At 40.9% G+C, this 19,739-nt stretch overlaps 1 protein-coding gene across 3 annotated transcripts in view; it reads left to right on the top strand.

The window, feature by feature from the left end:
* Positions 1 to 19,739, top strand: part of LOC136877049 (uncharacterized) — a 253,668-nt gene that overhangs the window by 132,486 nt on the left and 101,443 nt on the right. For all 3 annotated transcript variants that reach the window (XM_067150866.2, XM_068228531.1, XM_068228530.1), the window contains exon 2: positions 9,477 to 9,558. In XM_067150866.2, coding sequence (XP_067006967.1) covers positions 9,480 to 9,558 — 79 coding nt within the window. In that variant the 5' untranslated portion in view covers positions 9,477 to 9,479. The remainder of the gene's footprint in view (positions 1 to 9,476; positions 9,559 to 19,739) is intronic.

Consider the following 19,739-nt stretch of genomic DNA (forward strand, 5'->3'; position numbering starts at 1 on the left):
CTAAGGGTTAATGAGCAGGGAGCAGGCCTTAAATCATGTTGGAACCTGGATTTGAACCTCTGCCGGTCATTTGGAGAAGTCTCTTTGCTATCTCCTTGACCCCGATGACGAACAACAGGCCTGGTGAATACTGTTTGGATGAAACAGTTGGAGTAATTGCCCTATGCAATGTAGGGTACTCACTGTGATAACCTAGAATCTGTGAGGAGGCAGGTACCAGGCGAGAGAAAAGCCTACCCGTATGTAGATAACAGTAACAGCTAGCTAGCCATTAACGGGTACATTGAGGGCATTCTAAACACGAGCTTGAAAGAAACGTTTGTCGTGTACCGTGTGCGAGGAACATCACCGTGAAAGACACGTCATGTTTGCGTGCCTGCTGGTAAACGGAACGGACGTGTTGATACCTTAAGAGCCTTTGCAAACTCGCTGGAGTTACACCAGTCTGGTGTTCTTGGTACTGGTGTAGGTAAATACACGTAACTAGAACAAAATGCATGTTATTTATTAAAAATACATTTAAAGGTATGCAGTAATGGTGCACTCATGGTCGGCGACAAAGGAGAGGGGGAAGGCAGAGGGGGCAAATGCCCATGGGCCCAGGCCTGCAAGGGGTCCGGGACCAAAAAATTAATTTAAAATAAAAATGTAAAGTTTTTCTGCTATTTTTGCTTTACGTCGCACCGACACAGATATGTCTTATGGCGACGATCGGATAGGAATGGCCTAGGAATTGGAAGGAGGTGGTCGTGGCCTTAATTAAGGTACAGTCCCGGCATTTGCCTGGTGTGAAAATGGGAAACCACGGAAAACCATCTTCAGGGCTGCCGACAGCGGGGCTCGAACCCACTATCTCCCGATTACTGGATACTGGCCGCACTTAAGCGACTGCAGCTATCGAGCTCGGTAATGTAAAGTTTAAATAAATTTAATTGCCAGTAGGAATACAAACTTTTGTTGTTCAAAATGTGAAAAAAAACCCACACATATCACATATGTCAGTGTGCAGCAGAAAAGGATGACTTTAGTGTTGTTATTGTTACCAAATTTATGCCAGTTTTGTAGTCTATCTTTTCGGGTAAATGCGAAAGAATATGCACTCATTTTGCAACAAAGTAGCACATAAATGTACCGAAAGATCCACCAAAAATACTGCTATTTGCTTTACGTCGCACCGGCATAGATTGGTCTTATGGCGACGATGGGATAGGAAAGGCGTAGGAATGGGAAGGAAGCGGCCGTGGCCTTAATTACGGTACAGCCCCAGCATTTGCCTGGTGTGAAAATGGGAAACCACGGAAAACCATCTTCAAGGCTGCCGACAGTGGGATTCGAACCCACTATCTCCCGGATGCAAGCTCACAGCTATGCGCTCCTAACCGCACGGCCAACTCGCCCGGTCCACCAAAAATACACTAACTTTACAACAATTTTGAACCATTATATTCGTGGGGTAAATACGAAGAAAACTGCACAAATTCTGCACTAAAATGACACCAAGGTGATTCCGCAAATGCACCCAAATCCTTGGTGTAACTTCGGAGCATTTTTGAAGCAAATTTGGTTCAACACAATCAACAGTGATGTTGACAATAAGGAAGGTTGAAAAAAAAACTTTGGTGTATTTTTGGCTCGAACCTGGTGCAGAAATTGTCTGAATAATGTACTTCATTTCTGATGTGACTATGGTGTAAAATATAACTTCTCTTGCAGCAATTTTGTTGGTGAAAATATGGTGTAAATTAATTCGAAAAAATATGTGGTGTAATTGAGCCTCCGTGGCTCAGGCGGCAGCGCGCCGGCCTCTCACCGCTGGGTTCCGTGGTTCAAATCCCGGTCACTCCATGTGAGATTTGTGCTGGACAAAGTGGAGGCGGGACAGGTTTTTCTCCGGGTACTCCGCTTTACACTGTCATCTTTCAAATCTAGCAACACTCTCCAGTATCATTTCATTTCATCTGTCAAGTCATTAATCATTGCCCCAGAGAAGTGTGACAGGCTTCGGCAACCGGCACAATTCCCATCCTCGCCGTTAGATGGGGGCTTCATTCATTCCACTCCTGACCCGGTCGAATGACTCGAAACAAGCTGTGGTTTTTCATTTTCATGTGGTGTAATTATGGTACAGTTTTTGGTGCATTTTTCATTAGTGTTAAGTTGATGCATCCATTGTCGCTTTTGCACCAAATCAGCACCACAAATACACCATGTTTGCACCTGTAAACATTTTGCACCAATTTTATACCATTATTACACCAATTTTTGGTGCAAACTCCGTCAGGGGCTGATAATCAGGTAAGTCTCGGTTATTATAAAATAACCTGCAAGTTCGCAGTTCTGGTCTAAATTAAGTGAAGGAGTGGGGGGGGGGGGTAAACCTGGATTTAGGGGCCCGAGAATCCTGTCTCAGGCCTGAGTGTACTTTGTAAGTCACACCTTCACATCATCACCGATCTGCATTTAGGGCTGTCACCCATGGAAGATCCCCTATCAGTTGTTTACCTATTCGTTTATGAAATTATTCCAAAGAAATTGGAAGCTGATCGAACGTCTCCTTTGGTACATTGTTTCATTTCCTAATTCCTTTTCCTATACGTAAACGAATATTTGCCTCAATTTTTCCCATTGAATTCCATTTTTAACTTCGTATTATTTTCTTTCCTCCTTATTCACAGATAATTTGAACGGTGTTTGATAGTTAATACAAGCGCCTACTTCGCGGAAAATGCACATTTTATATTTTTAATGCAAAAATGCGTACTTTACTCATAATTGTCGTATTACTACAATATTACTTGTCCCCTATCAGTTATCGGATAGTTACTAATAATTCTTTCTTTCTTTATCCTTTTACCGTCCAGGATTAGTCTTTTTTCCTCGGACTCAGCGAGGGATCCCACCTCCACTTCCTCAAGGGCGTGAGACGTTGAGTCGGGGATTAAACTAGGGAGGAGGACCAGTACCTCGCCAGGTGGTATCACCTGCTATGCAGAACAGGGGCCTTGTGGGAGGAGGGGAAGATTGGAAGGGATAGACAAGGAAGATGAAATAAAGCCACCGTGGCCATAAGATAGGTACCATCCTGGCATTTGCCTAGAGGAGAAGTGGGAAACCACCAAAAACCACGTCGAGGATGACTGAGGTGGAAATCGAAGCGCCGTCTACTCAACTGACCTCCCGAGACTGAGTGGACCCCGTTCCAGTCCTCGTACCACTTTTCAAATTTCGTCGCAGAGCCGGGAATCGAACTCGAGACTCCCAGGGTGGCAGCTAATCACAGTAACCGCTACACCACAGAGGCGGACATTACTAATGATTAATACGGAAAATGTCTGCAACAAGCTGAGTATATAAAAAGTAGCGTGCCTGTAAAACAGGGGAAAATCCGTGCTTCTTGTGAAATAATAATACCCAGACCTATTGTTAAAAATATTCAATTTATCGGTAAAAGTACGTTTGATAATCTGTCAGGAACTGAATAAAAATCATGGATAGAAAGCAATCGATCAAATTATCAAAACGTCGTCTGATGAAGGAAGTGAAAGAGAGGAATTCACCGAAGAAGAAGTGTTGAACACACCTGTTCATCTGTTCCATTCTGTGACACATTTTATTTATTACTGCTAGACGTACGAGTTTCACACAAGAAAATCTCAGGACAACTTCCCTTATGTCACTATAATTTCCTTGAATAAGGTAATATTTCCCATTTTTAAAAAATAGTTCAGTTGATTCTAGTTAATGTGATTTAGCATATTATAGGGCTTATTTTTCACCCTTTTCGTGCATATTAGCATTCATATTTTACTCATTATGCGTGCCTTGATATATGCGGGGAATCTTTCTCTACAGTTTTCTGAAGACAGTGTCTTGCAGGCAAAATATTGGATGAGGAACAAAACTGCCCAAGATCAGCCTATCACTCAATAGGCTATCTACGATGACACGGAGACAGGGTGTTCTACGTGCAATTGACGTAGTAATTAAGAGAAACAATAAAGATGTGGTAATGCTAATGCTATGGATCCACAATTGTAATCAAGATTATTTTGTGTGAAGGAATTTAGTTCCTGGACCAAATTATCCTTAAATCTCCATTGCCGGATAGGTAGGAAAGCTGCAGTGATACGCGTAACTGGGATCGAATAATGATTGGTAACAGTGTATTTGTAATAAGTAGAGGGCGGATTTTGGCATATTTCCATGTTTTGTTCATTTCAAGGTATAATATGGCTTTAGGATATGAAGGCGATTTATACCATTTCAAATTGAAGGACTAAGATTTATAGTGCATATAAATGTATATATCACGAGGCACACCTGACCCTATTCACTCAGTTTTATGCAACCCACAGATTATAGCCTAACTTGAAAACATTGACCTTGGCTACTAACAGCGATGTTTGGTCTTACTACGCTATCTATTATTCGTTTATTCGTGTCAACAAAATCAGCATTAACGATAAAATACCGAATGATGGTAAAGAATCGTGAAAATTCTGTATCACAGAAACTTCATGAACAGAGAATATGATGGCTGAATGATATTGGTAAAACGCTGGCAAACGACAGCTCGTGATAGCCGAGTGTGCTTGAAGTTAGAGGAAGAAAGCGGTGCTCGTTAGTCGGATGTTCGAGTCCAATATAGGACGATCTTTGTTATTTCGTCAAATGTTCGCGTGAGTCGCGTTGTTGAAGACAAACCTATATCATGACCAGTCCTCATGTTGCAGGTACTATGTTATGCTCGTTTCTAAGTAGCTCTTAAAAGAGCTATTTGCAGTAAAATAAACTATTACCGACAGAGGTGAAATTGGCTTGTGCATGGCAATTTGATTAATGAAGGAAATGTTCAAAATGACCACCTCCTTCGTCAATGCATACCTGAGCACGGCAGAGGTGAGTCCTTCTTGCTTGCTGCAACGTATGTGGTGGAACCTGCCTGCACTTTGCTGTAAAGATTACTATGTGCTGTTTCATGTGCCGTACGTATGAAGTCCAGTTCGTTCTTCGAGTCGAACGTGCGCAGTTGCTTGGTTGAATGGGTGTGTCATAATGCTGACAATAAGTGCAGTGCGCTTCATTCGTTGTAGCCGTTTACCATAAGAAAGTGGCATGTTATTATTCCTTTGTGATGGATGCTTCCTTTTTAAAGGTGGAAAGTGACTTTTGTGACTTAAGGAAGTTAAAACTAAATAAGTTAAACCTTAATTAAGAATGCCTTTAAGAGTATTAAAAAATGAACAGCTCGTAGCAGATTCTAACTCTGAATTCGTGAAAAAAAAAACACATGTAGGCTGCGATTAGTACCATGCATCCACTCCAAGTGACGAAGAGGTGGTCTCTTATCTCTGTACTAATGGATTAATCTACGCTATTGCTTCGAAACTGATCTTGTGTGTTACAAGTTCTGACATGTGTAGACAGGTTTACATTGCTGCAGACACCACAGTATGCTAAAGAATCATGTATCTCTTAAACCCAGATAGTTGCAACCATTCCCTACGCGTGGAGTATGTACCTATTACTTGGTTAAATGAGTTCAGCATAATATTTCAGGTGGTTGTTGTTGTTGTTTGAGTCATCAGTCCGTAGACTGGTTTGATGCAGCTCTCAATGCCACCCTATCCTGTGCTAAACTTTTCATTTCTACGTAACTATTGCATCCTACATCTGCTCTAATCTGCTTGTCATATTCATATCTTGGTCTACCCCTACCGTTCTTACCACCTACACTTCCTTCAAAAACCAACTGAACAAGTCCTGGGTGTCTTAAGATGTGTCCTATCATTCTATCTCTTCTTCTCGTCAAATTTAGCCAAATCGATCTCCTCTCACCAATTCGATTCAGTATCTCTTCATTCGTGATTCGATCTATCCATCTCACCTCCAGCATTCTTCTGTAACACCACATTTCAAAAGCTTCTATTCTCTTTCTTTCAGAGCTAGTTATCGTCCATTTCAGGTGGTATTCACAATGAAATTGTCAGTAGTCGGTGCTTACATGGCGATAGTTATGTCTGTTTATTATAACTTCCTTAGAAGAAGATCTGAGACTTCAGAAAAGTCAAGTCTTCGTAAAGGATGCCTAGAAGATTACGAAATAAAAATATAGAAAAAGGTACGACTCAATAAGGTTTCGAATCCTCATTGCTCCTTGTAGCTTACTTACCCACGTACATCTAACATACCTAATTCCGCGCAACTACTTCCTGTGTGAACGTTCAGCTCTTACAGCTCATGTATTCATGAGGGGAGCGAAAGTTGTCGCCTCGTAAATTTACTGATGTGTTACAGCCTTGTGGTTCAGTTTTATGACTTCATTGAACTCTGTAACGGTAGTAATTACATGGCGTAAGCTATCACATCTGCTGCACAGCATTTGCGTGCTGTAGATTAGACTACAAAATACCGTGAAAGACACGTTTCTATCAATTTTGATGTGATGAGACTATACAAAATGGCGGTGAATTGACATGTCTGTAATGGGTCTGTAATCACGTTTTCTGTGATACTGTGACCACTCTTTTCTATCAAAAGAAAATGGCCTCTTGAACCAATTAGGTCGGCAAATCTCTACCAGCAGCTGAAGGAGTGGCTATTGTACAGTACAGGAACATTTCGTAAAAATGACTGGAGTATTGGACTCCGCTCTACATAAATTGGTATAGTGTTTTTGAGATGGGCCTCACTTACTGCCTCTTGTACCGTTTTTCATTGTGCAGGGAAGTCTATATTGGGTTAACTGCACACAAAACTGCTATAAGATGTTGCGTGAGATAGGACTAAGACATTTATTTCCTAGCAGGTTGCATATGTTCGGAAAAAAGGGGCAGCTGAACCACCCGGTATATACAGAATGGTCGGAAACAACGAGAACCGAGTAGGCCTATATGAGCGTTAGAGCTTTGGTCAAACTGGTAAATAATTTTTAAAAAATATGTCCTTGTTCAAGTCCCTCCCCTGGAGAAGTTAATTTCTTCTATTGGCACTCTCAAGCCGGTCAGAAGCTACGTGCAGATTTAGCAGCATCGCCTCGCAAAGGGATTTGATTGGCTAACTTCAGCAGCTGACAAAATTACAACGGCGCGAGACGAGATATCTAATTATTATTTTCAAATTATTTATCAGTATGACCAACTCTCTAACAATCATATATCCGGTTCACGTTGTTCCCGAGCACTCTGTATATATGTTTATAATACTACCATATTCTTTATATACGTGCATGTAAATGCATAATTGCAGTTTTCTGATTATTTTGGATATTAATATTCAAATGGGTAAAACAATGTGAGTGTATGAATTTTTAAACATTCGATTCGCCGCCGGAAGCATTTACAATGCATTGTTCCTAAAGTAAACTTGTGTTCTCATGCCGAGGTGGTGCAGCTCTTTTCAGGCACACTCCCATGGAGGTGAGCTGCATGTACCATTTTAACCACATACCAGTCCTCCTGCCAGTTTTTAAATTTCTACCAGTACCGGGGACGACAGTCCACAATATTAACAGCAGCTTGAGAATGGGTAACTATTTTTCAATTTCGTTTTTCTATTCGGTTCGTAAGCTGGAATCATAGAAAAATGATCTTTTACGATATCTGAAGTACCAGAGAGGAGAGATCCTTCCTCGATACATGCCAGTACCCAATCCACCAACTCCGAGGCATCCTGAAAGTAAATAATGCCACAATTTTCTCTGTTCCTTTGGTCTTGTCACTAACTTGACCTGATCAATCCAGACCAATACTTCGTAGCTCTAACCTTTCTTTACCGCTCATCTTTCCTGTTCTTCAGTATCTTTAGACAATGGTCTTACTTTGGCAATACTGATCACTGCATTGCGAGCTCGCCGGAGCCGCTGCTATGTTGGATCTATAACTATGCATTCACCTCTTCGTTTTACGAAGACCAGTAACCACTAGAAATCATGCCAAAAGTAAAAGCAGGTACAAGTATTCTACTTCAGTAGCGGATATTTCTAGGACCAGCGTTATACGTAGAGGTAAAAAAAGTTTTTGCGTACTAAGCAATAGTGCATATGTTTCTGTTTTTAGTGCATACATGAATGCATGTTGTTGTTGTTGTTGTTTGAGTCATCAGTCCATAGACTGGTTTGATGCAGCTCTCCATGCCACCCTATCCTAACCTTTTCATTTCTACGTAACTATTGTATTCTACATCTGCTCTAATCTGCTTTTCATATTCATACCTTGGTCTACCCCTACCGTTCTTACCACCTACACTTCCTTCAAAAACCAACTGAACAAGTCCTCGGTGTCTTAAGATGTGCCCTATCATTCTACCTCTTCTTCTCGTCAAATTTAGCCAAATCGATCTCCTCTCACCAATTCGATTCAGTATCTCTTCATTCGTAATTCGATCTTTCCATCTCACCTTCAACATTCTTCTGTAACACCACATTTCATAAGCTTCTATTCTCTTTAATACTGAGCTAGTTATCGTCCATGTTTCATTTCCATACAATGCCACGCTCCACGCGAAAGTCTTCAAAAACATCTTTTTAATTCCGATATCAATGTTTGAAGTGAGCAAATTTATTTTCTTAAGAAAGCTCTTCCTTGCTTGTGCTAGTCTGCATTTTATGTCCTCCTTACTTCTGTCGTCATTAGTTATTTTACTACCCAAGTAACAATATTCATCCACTTCCTTTAAGACTTCATTTCCTAATCTAATATTTCCTGCATCACCTGCCTTCGTTCGACTGCACTCCATTACTTTTGTTTTGGACTTATTTATTTTCATCTTGTACTCCTTACCCAAGGCGTCATCCATACCATTCAGCAACTTCTCGAGATCTTCTGCAGTCTCAGATAAAATAACAATATCATCGGCAAATCTCAAGGTTTTGATTTCCTTTCCTTGCACTGTGATTCCCTTTCCAATTTTCTCTTTGGTTTCCTATACTGCCTGTTCTATGTAAACATTGAAAAGGAGAGGGGACAAACTGCAGCCTTGCCTCACTCCTTTCTGGATTGCTGCTTCTTTTTCAAAGTCCTCGATTCTTATCACTGCAGACTGATTTTCATACAGATTGTAGATAATTCTTCGTTCTCGGTATCTGATCCCTATCATCTTCAGAATCATAAATAGCTTGGTCCAATCAACATTATCGAATGCCTTTTCTAGATCTACGAATGCCATGTACGTGGGCTTGTCCTTCTTGATTCGATCCTCAAAGATCAGACGTAAAGTCAGGATTGCTTCAAGTGTTCCTACATTTCTTCTGAAGCCAAATTGATCTTCTCCCAACTCAGCTTCAACTTGTTTTTCCATTATTCGGAAAAAAATACGTGTTAAAATTTTGCAGGCATGAGATACTAAACTAATGGTGCGGTAGTTTTCACACCTGTCAGCACCGGCTTTCTTGGGAATTAATGCATATTTTGCTGTTTTTAGTGCATATAAATCCGCCCTGTAGTAATAAGATACCATTAAGCGTTGTTTTGTTTCAGACCATGGCACTTCGCACGCTCTTGTTGCTGATTCTCTGCCACCAGGTGTCGCTGATGCAGCCGAGCCTGAACGCTTTGCCAGGTAAGACATTTACACTATTCATAAGAGTACAAGTTGGATTTTAAAAAATAATATGTAAAATGTAGATTAAAGGTCGTACATGGAAACGTACAAACCACTTACTGGAGATACATAATGTATCTGTTATCTAAATTCAACTCTCTCCAGTTGACGCCACGTGGGCGACTTGCTACGTCAATTTTGACGTTTCTTTACGGCTGGCGTGTAAGGAAACTACAATCAACACCTCACCAGCGATGACGGACGATAGATGGACTAGAGAGTGCAACACACAGCGCCACGTGATAACACGACTCTCCATACATGGGTTTCACCACAAGATATGCGTAAACCAGAAGTTCCATGAGCCAGACGAAGATTGTAAGTGCACTTTGTGTGGACAGAAGTGTAGTAGATACCACATCATAACTTGCACGAAAAGAACCAGGACAATTACAGACTATAGCAAAGACTGAAATGTGAAATTTATTTAATGCTCAAACTTGAGTGTACATTTCTCTATTAAATTAAATAATAGTGAAATGTGATCTATCTTTAAACAGATCAGAATCCGAGGTATTTCATTCAAATGAACACTTACTGCGTTCATCAGGGTTCTTCGATGTCTGTCTGTCTGTCTGTCTGTTGGGTCATCAGCCCGGAGGCTGATTGGATACTCAAGTAGCACCACCGAAAGCTATGCAGTTAGAAAAACCACAAAAACCAATGGCAGCACCAAAATGAGATATACTAGTCAAGATGAGGAGAGGTAGTTTGCCATTGCTTTCGTCTCTGGGCCAGAAAGTGCTTTTGCAGCACGACTACCCCTATGAGCGCCGGGCTGAGTAGCTCAGACGGTAGAGCGCTGGCTTTCTGATCCCAACGTGGCAAGTTCGATCCAGGCTCAGGCGGTGGTATTTGAAGGTGCTCAGATACGTCAGCCTCGTGTCGGTAGATTTACTGGCTCGTAAAAGAACTCCTGCGGGACAACACTCCGGCACCTCGGCATCTCCGAAAACCAAAAAAGTGTTAGTGGGATGTAAAAAAACATGATTATAATCCTATGAGCAACACCTTTCATAACAATCAAACTCATTGGTCGTGTTCCGAATGTCATTACTCAGCACCGCCCATACCCCAGAAGCTTCCATATTGTCACAGCCATGGATGAGAGACTGGAACAACGGTGGAAGCTACACTTTGCTCTGATCTGTGCCAAGAGATTGATGTACAAGTAGCAAGCAGCGGTTCTTCGATATGTCACCATAAACAATCCGTCAAAATTCCACCGCTGTCGTGGGTGAAGCAGTTAGTCTGCTCACGATGAACGGCACAGCCTTATTTCGAAGTAAATGCTTTCTTCCACTTTTAATATTTCACTAGTTTTGCAGTAACTCAGCTACAAAAGAAATTATTATTATTATTATTATTATTATTATTATTATTATTATTATTATTATTATTATTATTATTATTATATTATTTATGGTGTGGGTTACTGTTGTCACGTTCTAGTTTGTGAACCGTAGGGAACGGTTGGGTGGTCTAGTAAGTGGTCCTGAGATTCAGGACACCAGTTGGTGTGGGATAGCAGTTGTCATCTTGGATATAATATGAGTGAGTGATGCTAGTAATGCCATTCCTTTTGCAGCCAGTCCCTGCTATGAATGGTGTGAAAATATTGCTCATAGGGACAGTTAGTGCATGCATTTCAGTGGGCTTGGTAGACTGATATGTAATAGCAACTTCTGACTCGGCGAGGAAAGCAACGGGAAACTACCTTACTCCTCATTTCCCTAGCACGCCTTTTCAGTGATGCGTAGGCCATCTATGACAGCTGATGGTGGAACTGTTGAGGATCCAACCAGCCTTCGGGCTGAGGACTAAACATACATACATACATACATACATACATACATACATACGTACGTACATACATACATACATACATACATACATACATACATACATACATACATACATACATACATACATACATACATACGTACATACATACATACATACATACATACATACATACGTACATACATACATACATACATACATACATACATACATACATACATACATACATACATACATACATACATACATACATACATACATACATACATACATACATACATACATACATACATACATACATACATACATACATACATACATACATACATACATACATACATACATACATACATACATACATACATACATACATACATACATACATACATACATACATACATACATACATACATACATACATACATACATACATACATACATACATACATACATACATACATACATACATACATACATACATACATGAGGTCATGACCTTCCTTGTGCTCAGGTGGCGAGGACTATAAATCCACCGGGCGTCTCTAAATCGTCCGAAGAGAAATTTTCACTGCGACTATGAGTAAGTAGGGTAACATTCTCCTTCGCAGAAATTACGGAGTTCAGAATATTTTAAGCAAGCCTCGGACCTATGGGGATGGCGGGAGTCCCACTTACATTTGATAGGCCGGGGGCGCCTTGGAAACAACTTGGCGAATGAAAGAGAATTCGATGGGGAGCTATCAATGTTAATGGGGCTTGTGAAAGAAAGTAGAACTGGCTGAGTCAGAATAGAGGATGCGTCTGCATTTGTTAGGGGTTAATGTTGTTCGGGTAAGGGGATATTACGAGGAAGAGGAGATTATAAAGTTTCCTACGAGATGTTAAAAGGAAAGGGCAGAGTCTGGGGTAGGGATGTTCATCAAGAACACCATAGCATGCTACATAGTTTCTGTATGGTGCGTAATTGAGCGAATGATGTCGATATATTTAGCAATTGGGGGGATTAGGACGATAATTATCGCAGTGTATTCACCATGTGAGAGAGAAGATGAGGATGAAGTAGACAAGTTTTATGAAGCATTGAGTAACATCGTAGTCAGGGTCAACAGCAGGGACAGTATCAAACTAACGGGCGATTTCAATGCGAGACTTGCAAAATAGAGCTGAAGGTTATACTTTTTTTTTTTTTGCTAGGGGCTTTACGTCGCGCCGACACAGATAGGTCTTATGGCGACGATGGGATAGGAAAGGCCCAGGAGTGGGAAGGAAGCGGCCGTGGCCTTTGCCTGGTGTGAAAATGGGAAACCACGGAAAACCATTTTCAGGGCTGCCGATAGTGGGATTCGAACCTGCTATCTCCCGGATGGAAGCTCACAGACGCGCGCCTCTACGCGCACGGCCAACTCGCCCGGTCTGAAGGTTATGAGAAGGTGATGGAAGCTAATAGGAATGGGAAGAGTTTACTGGACTCCTGTGCTGGCATGGGATTAGCAGTTGTGAATTAATTCTTCAAGTATCAGGCTATTCACTGTTACAGATGATACGGTACGGGCACTAGATCCATAATAGGCTATATCGTAACCGACGTTGTAGTCCTCCGTATGTAACGGTTAGCTCAATTAACTGCCGTCCTCGGGGGCCTGGGTTCGAATCCTGGTAGTGTCAGAAATTTTAGAATGGTATATGGTTAAAATGGTATATGCAGCTCACCTCCATTGGGGGTGTGTCTTAAGAGCTGCACCATCTCGGGATGAGGACACGAATTTACTTTACTTTTCTTTAATATAATTGACGTTGAATTCAGAAAGTTTATTAGAAAATCTGCAGATATACCGGAGATTTCTTGATAATACAGAATACGAACTGAAATAAAAAAGAAATGGCGTTTAGTGCTGGGAGTGTCAGAGGACAAGTTCGGCTCGCCAGATGCAGGTCTTTTGGTTTGACGTCCGTAGGTGACCTGCGCGTCGTGATGAGGATGAAATGATGATGAAGAAGACGACACATACACCCAGCCCCCGTGCCAGCTAAATTAATCAATGATGGTTAAAATTCTCGACCCTGCCGGGAATCGTACCCGGGACCCCTGTGACCAAAGGCCAGCACGCTAAACATTTAGCCATGGAGCCGGACAGAATATGAACTGATCTGCAGTGAACTAAATATCACTAGGCTTAGGTCTTGGATAGAATCTGTCTGCAGGCGGGTAAGTGTAGAAAATCTCCATGACGAGGAAATTAGAAGTGCACGGATATAATTAATGAAAAAAGAAGTCAATGAGAAGCTATCAGTGTTAAGAGGATGTATGATAAGAAGTAGAACTGGCTGAGTCAGAAAAGAGAATGCGTCTGCATTTGTTAGGAGAAAAGAAACAGAGCGAAACAAATTATTGCAGATTCAAAGACTGAATTCTGTCTGCAAGCGGATAAGTGTAGAAAATCTCCATGACAAGGAAATTAGATAAAGTATACAGATATGATTAGTGAAGCGTTTCAAAGAATAGGCAGTCAGCAGGTTCAGGATATAGAAAGAGAATGGGTGGCATAGACGAATGTTGTAGTAAAGATAGAAAAAGGTGAACATCTTGGCGGAAAGATGAAGTCAGGGCAGCTTGAAAACGTAAGAAGAACCGATGTAGATAGGGAATTGGACGTTCTGGAAAGAAACAGAGCGAAACAAATCATTGCAGATTTCAAGACGGAGTCATTGGAAGATATTTATAATAACCTGCAAGCGGCAGGGAAACCTCTCTGGACAGAAATACAAATCTTAGAAAAGGAGGAAAAGAGGAAATAAATAGTGTTATGGATATATCAGGTGAGCTCATTAGATCCGAGCGTATCACTGAACAGTTGGAAGGAATATTTTGAAAATGTCCTCAATGTAAAAAAATAAATAAATAAATAAAAAATAAAAAAATCCTTCTGTTGAAGTTTCGAACAGAGAGTTCATGAGGTCGAGATTAACGAAGGTTGGGAAATAATTTACTCGAGGAAGTGGAAAGGATGGTAATTTTACCTATTTAGAAGCAAGGGAATATAAAGGATTTCATCAAGTATCGAGGTCTTGATGACTTTGCTGACAGGACCTAGTGTTAACAGTGCACTATGTCTTCTGGTATGAGCTAGAGCAACTTTGTTACTTTCATTGATCTGTCTCTGTCTCATCCTTGGCTTTGACAATATGAAAGTGACTGAGGTGTGAGCGATGCTAGTAATGCCATTCCTTCTGCAGCCAGTCCCTGCTATGAATGGTGTGAAAATGTTGCTCATAGGGTTGGTTGGTGCATGCATTTTAGTGGGCTTGGCAGACTGATATGTAATAACAACTTCTGGCTTGGTGAGGAAAGCAACGAGAAACTACCTCACTCATTTCCCTAGTACGCCTCTTCAGTGATGCCTAGGCCATCTATGACAGCTGATGGCAGAGCTGTTGAGGATCCAACCAGCCTTAGGGCTGAAGACTGAACATACATCGAGGTCTTTCATTGATCAGTATATCAGGCAAGGTGTTCACTGGCATTTTGAAAAGGAGAGTGTGATCTGTAGTGGAGAGTAAATTCGATGAAAACCAATGTTGTTTCAGACTACAGATGGGCTGTCTGCATGCATCAATGAAAAATATTATGAGAGGAATAGACAGTTATGTTTATATTTCGTAGATCTAGAGAAGGCATACGGCACAGTACAAAGGTAAAAGATGTTAATCGTACTGAGGGATTATGGGATTAGGGGGCGAAGATTTATTGCAGGCAAACAAAGGCTTTTGTGTTGACAATCAGCGCAGTGAAAATTGATGGTAGAATGAGTTCTTGGTCCAAAGTAGTTGGTGGTGTTAGACAAGGCTGTAATCCTTTACCCTTGTTCATAGTGTACATGCTGAAAGGTATAAAATGGCATGTTTTGGGTTTTAATGACAGACTGTGCTGAAAGCCTGCAGTGTAATAGTTTGGAGCTTGAAGAAAAGGTCCAGTGACTATGATATGAAAATGAGCATTTCCAAGACTTAAGTGATAATGTCAGTAGAAAAGAAACTTAAGAGAATCGAATGCCAGGTAGGAGATACCTAGGATGTATATTCTTTCTCCCCGTAAGTGAAACCGAATCAAGGTGCAGCATAACTAATGTAGTGAGCTCGCAGCTGCGATTAACGGCTTTCAGAAAGAAAGCAAACAGCTCTTCGAACGAAAATCCGTAAATCGGCCTACTTTTGAACAGACTTATCTGAACGGGAGTGAAATCTGGGTGGAATCAGGATATATTATTCATAATCTGGAGGTAATGAACATGAAAATAGCAACAAGAGTGGTTCGTGGTATAAACATATGAGAACTTTGACAGGAGGATATTCGGAATGAGGGTACAAAGGCTGCGTTATGAAGGAACACGATGGATGAAGATGTGCGTATAAACCGGCTTCGGAAGTGGATCATGTGAGGCGAATGGAGGAGGGAAGTTTACCTACGAGGAAAATGGACTCTGATATGGAGGGTAAGAGAAACAGGGGAAACTAAGGTTAAAGGTTGGTAGTGATATGAAGATAAGTGTGGAGCTAAACGAGGTCTCAGAGCTAGTTATAAATAGAGGATTGTGGGGTAGGTTAATTCACGGAGGACTGAACGCTGAAAAACATAAGTCTATAATGGAGATGTATGTATGTATGTCTAGTATAGTATTAATAATAATGTTATTTGTTTTACGTCTAGTATAGTATTAACATTTACGCTGAAATTATACCCAAGTCCTATAAGCAATGCTTTGAGAATTTATCTTACGTACGTAAATGGTACCCATCAGAAACGGAGAAGAAAATACGGGAGTTCTGACCCTTCGATGGTATCAGCGCAAGAAAAGAGTATGAGAGGCCCTATACTGATCTTCAGGAAGAGCATTCTATTGAAAATCCTAGGTGTAGTTTCCGGAGAAACGTTGGAAGCAATGAACCCAATTGGATCATGGACTGAAAGCCGGGAAAATGTATTCTGATTTGATTGAACCTAAGGTGGTATATTATTGCATAACCCAAATCGTTGTTGTTGGTGTTGTTTTAAGGGTGTTCGTGCATTGAATCGACAGCTTCGTGTACATAGTGCATGTGAAGTTCCTCTGAAAATTTTTATGACTATGGTGTTTCATTAACAAATGCTATATAAGTTACGGGTACTTAAATTACTAATAATAATATTATTGTTGTTTACGTCCAACTACTGTAACTACTTTTTGACAGTTTTAGGAAATTTAATTTATTTCAATTACTGTATACTTTAGGAGGTCTATGACACGCACCTATTTTGAGAAAATATATTGTTGAAAACTGGGGTGCGTGTTGTATTCGGTGGCGTATTACATTCGCGTGCAGATTCAACAACGCCGCCTCGCGAAGCCCATTTGAATTCTCCCGTGAAGTGATCTGATTGACAAAATTTAGCAACTTAAATAATGACAAAGGCCCATGATATCGATTTATTTATTTCAAATTATGTATCAGCATGCCAAACCCTCTAACGCTCATATTCCCGGCTCAGCTTGTTCCGACCATCCTCTATATTTGGTACCATCCTGGCGTTCACTTGAAGTTGAAGTTAGAGAGAATGGGAAACCTCTTTAAGAATGGCTGACGGTGGGATTTTACATCATTTATTCCCTCAGATTGTTTTGGCTTCTAACAAGTTCTAATTTAATAACAGAGTTGGAAATCCAACCCAGACTAAAAAGACGGGAATCTGCCAACAAGCCGGTGTACAATTTATTCTTTGATAGCTTTGCAATGCATTATTCTGTTATTAATGATTTTGCTGTCTACAGTACCTTACGGCTGGTGTGTCACAGCTTGAAGCATTGTTTCCCCCTTCTAGGTTAATATGAGAGAATATTCTTGACCACGTATATGTAATTAAAACTCTACTTACTGCCAGACTTTACTGCTCATGGTTATTGCGTGAGCACTTGAAATAATGCTGTTGTACGGTATAATATTCATGTTCAAGAGGTGCAAGCATTTGGAGGTGGTGATGTAATGTTTTGGGCTGGGATTATTCTATACACCTGGAAAGAAAAGGTAATATTGTAGTACTACTACTACTACTACTACTACTACTACTACTAAAATGTTTTCATCCCTCCCCTGAAGTTGGAGGCGGGCCTCTTAGACGGTGACGCCGTCTCTCAGACCGGAAGATTTGTGACGGTGAAGGAGATGCACGGAGAAGGTGAGGGGGTTGGCGGCCGTGGCATATAGTAGGAACTGTTCTGGCATTCGCCTTAGTGCAGGAGAATGGAAAACCACGGACAACCATTCTCAGGACAGCCGACGGTTGGGGCCAGCCGTGAGGTCCAGCCCTGTCCCGTCTCCCGAATGCAGAGGCGTAGATTCACGGTAGAGCCGTGACCACCCCTCCTCTGCTTGGTTCGCCGGTCAGAGTGCATAGTTGTTGGACCACGGACCAGCCGTGGCCACTTACGGGCCGATACCCACTCTGCATCTAGCGACGTAATATTGTGGGATTGGGCACGTTAAGTGGTAGGGTTTGTGTAGTTCTCTTATAAGTAGTAGAGAGAAGGGTATATACACAAGTAATTCAATTGATTGTATACCTACAGTACGGCAGATGTCGCTGTCTGCGGTCTGTGCTGAGCCTGGGGTGAGCTATGCCATTTCAGGTGAAGACTGGTATTAGTGTATACAGTGCAGTACGAGCTTCAGCTAGTGTTTAAGTCTCATGTGCAATGCTGTGATAGTACATATATCACACCCCCGAATTATATGTAGAAGTTATAAATATTATTGTCAGTATTCGATTTATTATTATTATTATTATTATTATTTTTATTATCAGTATTTCATTTGTATGTTTTGTCATTTATATTGGTAAGCTGGAAGATATCCACATATGTAGGTATGAGTAATTTGTTTTGCACGAGTGGGAAAACATTGCTTTAATAACTCTGGTAATTTGAATGAGTCATATGGCTACCCCAGTGTTGAGATGTATTTGTTGTGGTCGTCGGGAAATTCATGAGTCATGTATATATCCCAGCCTGATGAGATGAGCTTGTTGTTGTACCAGGGAAAGTTTGGTGATTCATGTAAAACTCCCGAGTGTTTGTTTATCTCTTGGGAGAAAGGAGAAGTTCAGGGCTTGGTCTTGACAAGAGGTTCACTCATGATTGGTGGGCAAGCACCAATCAAGACGTCTCATCTGAGAGAAGGGGGATGTTGATGTCTATAAAGGTTGATCATACGGCGGCAACCAGGAGATTGTGAGACATTGTAAGGAACATTGTAAGGGTGATTGTAGAGGTGATTGTAAAGGAACGAGAAGGAAGATAACTACAACTACAACTACAACTGAGGCACTGTACGGGAAGGAAGTGGTGCTGATACACGGTACTGGAGTGACACGGCTGCAATGGACTGGACTTCAAACGTTCGTGGAGCGTAGTCTTGTTATGTTTGTGGAAAGTGGATGATTGTGGAGAGTACTTGCGCATTAAGTAGTGTAGCACTTGTGGCGGCCTAGCATTATATGTTGGTGAAAGCTATCTCAGACTTTCCATAAATTTATGTTGGGGATCGACAGACGTGTGTATATATCTCTACAACAAGTGTTAAAATATGTGAACACAGAAGTACAAGGTACAGTATCTGTGTGATGTGATAACTGCCGATTATGAGAATCAGTAAGTCGAATTGATATAGAGACAGTGAAGGGTATTTATCTTCATACATGTACATTGTTCATCGGACTATCTACAAATGGTAGCTTAGTTCTCGCTTTCGTTTTCCCACGGTTTTCATTATTGTTGTTGTTGTTGTAAATATGGAGTCTTCCAGCAATATTTTGTGTGTGTATTATATGTATAATGTTGTATGTTGATGAGGTGCTCATGCACGGAATTTGTTCAGAATATAGTTAGCTATTTTAGAATCAGTGTTAATGATAAACCTAGGTGCAGTTCCTACCTAATTGGTCGTTTTCAGGAGGTTAGGTAAGGCCTGCAGCAGATGTACCAGTACGCAGCATTATGTACACGCCCTGGGATATAAAGTTTATCATGCTCTTATCTAAATTCGAGGGATCCATTCTGGTGAACTCTGGCGCCCATACTACGGATATTTCGGTTAATTATGCTTATTAATTTCAGTAATTTTATTTATATATTTTTATTCATGATTATATTTATGGTAGCTATCAAAAAAATGTTACAATGCGTATTTCCCAGTTTGATGGAGCCTGAAGTGTGGCATTTATTCAGGGTGGACATACACAATCAGCGGTATCACTCATATGCAAAGTGCAGGGTCAAAAATGTGGAAAAAGGTATCGTGAGACCAAT

Source organism: Anabrus simplex, chromosome 7, assembly GCF_040414725.1.
Source record: "Anabrus simplex isolate iqAnaSimp1 chromosome 7, ASM4041472v1, whole genome shotgun sequence".
NCBI classification, from domain to species: domain Eukaryota; kingdom Metazoa; phylum Arthropoda; class Insecta; order Orthoptera; family Tettigoniidae; genus Anabrus; species Anabrus simplex.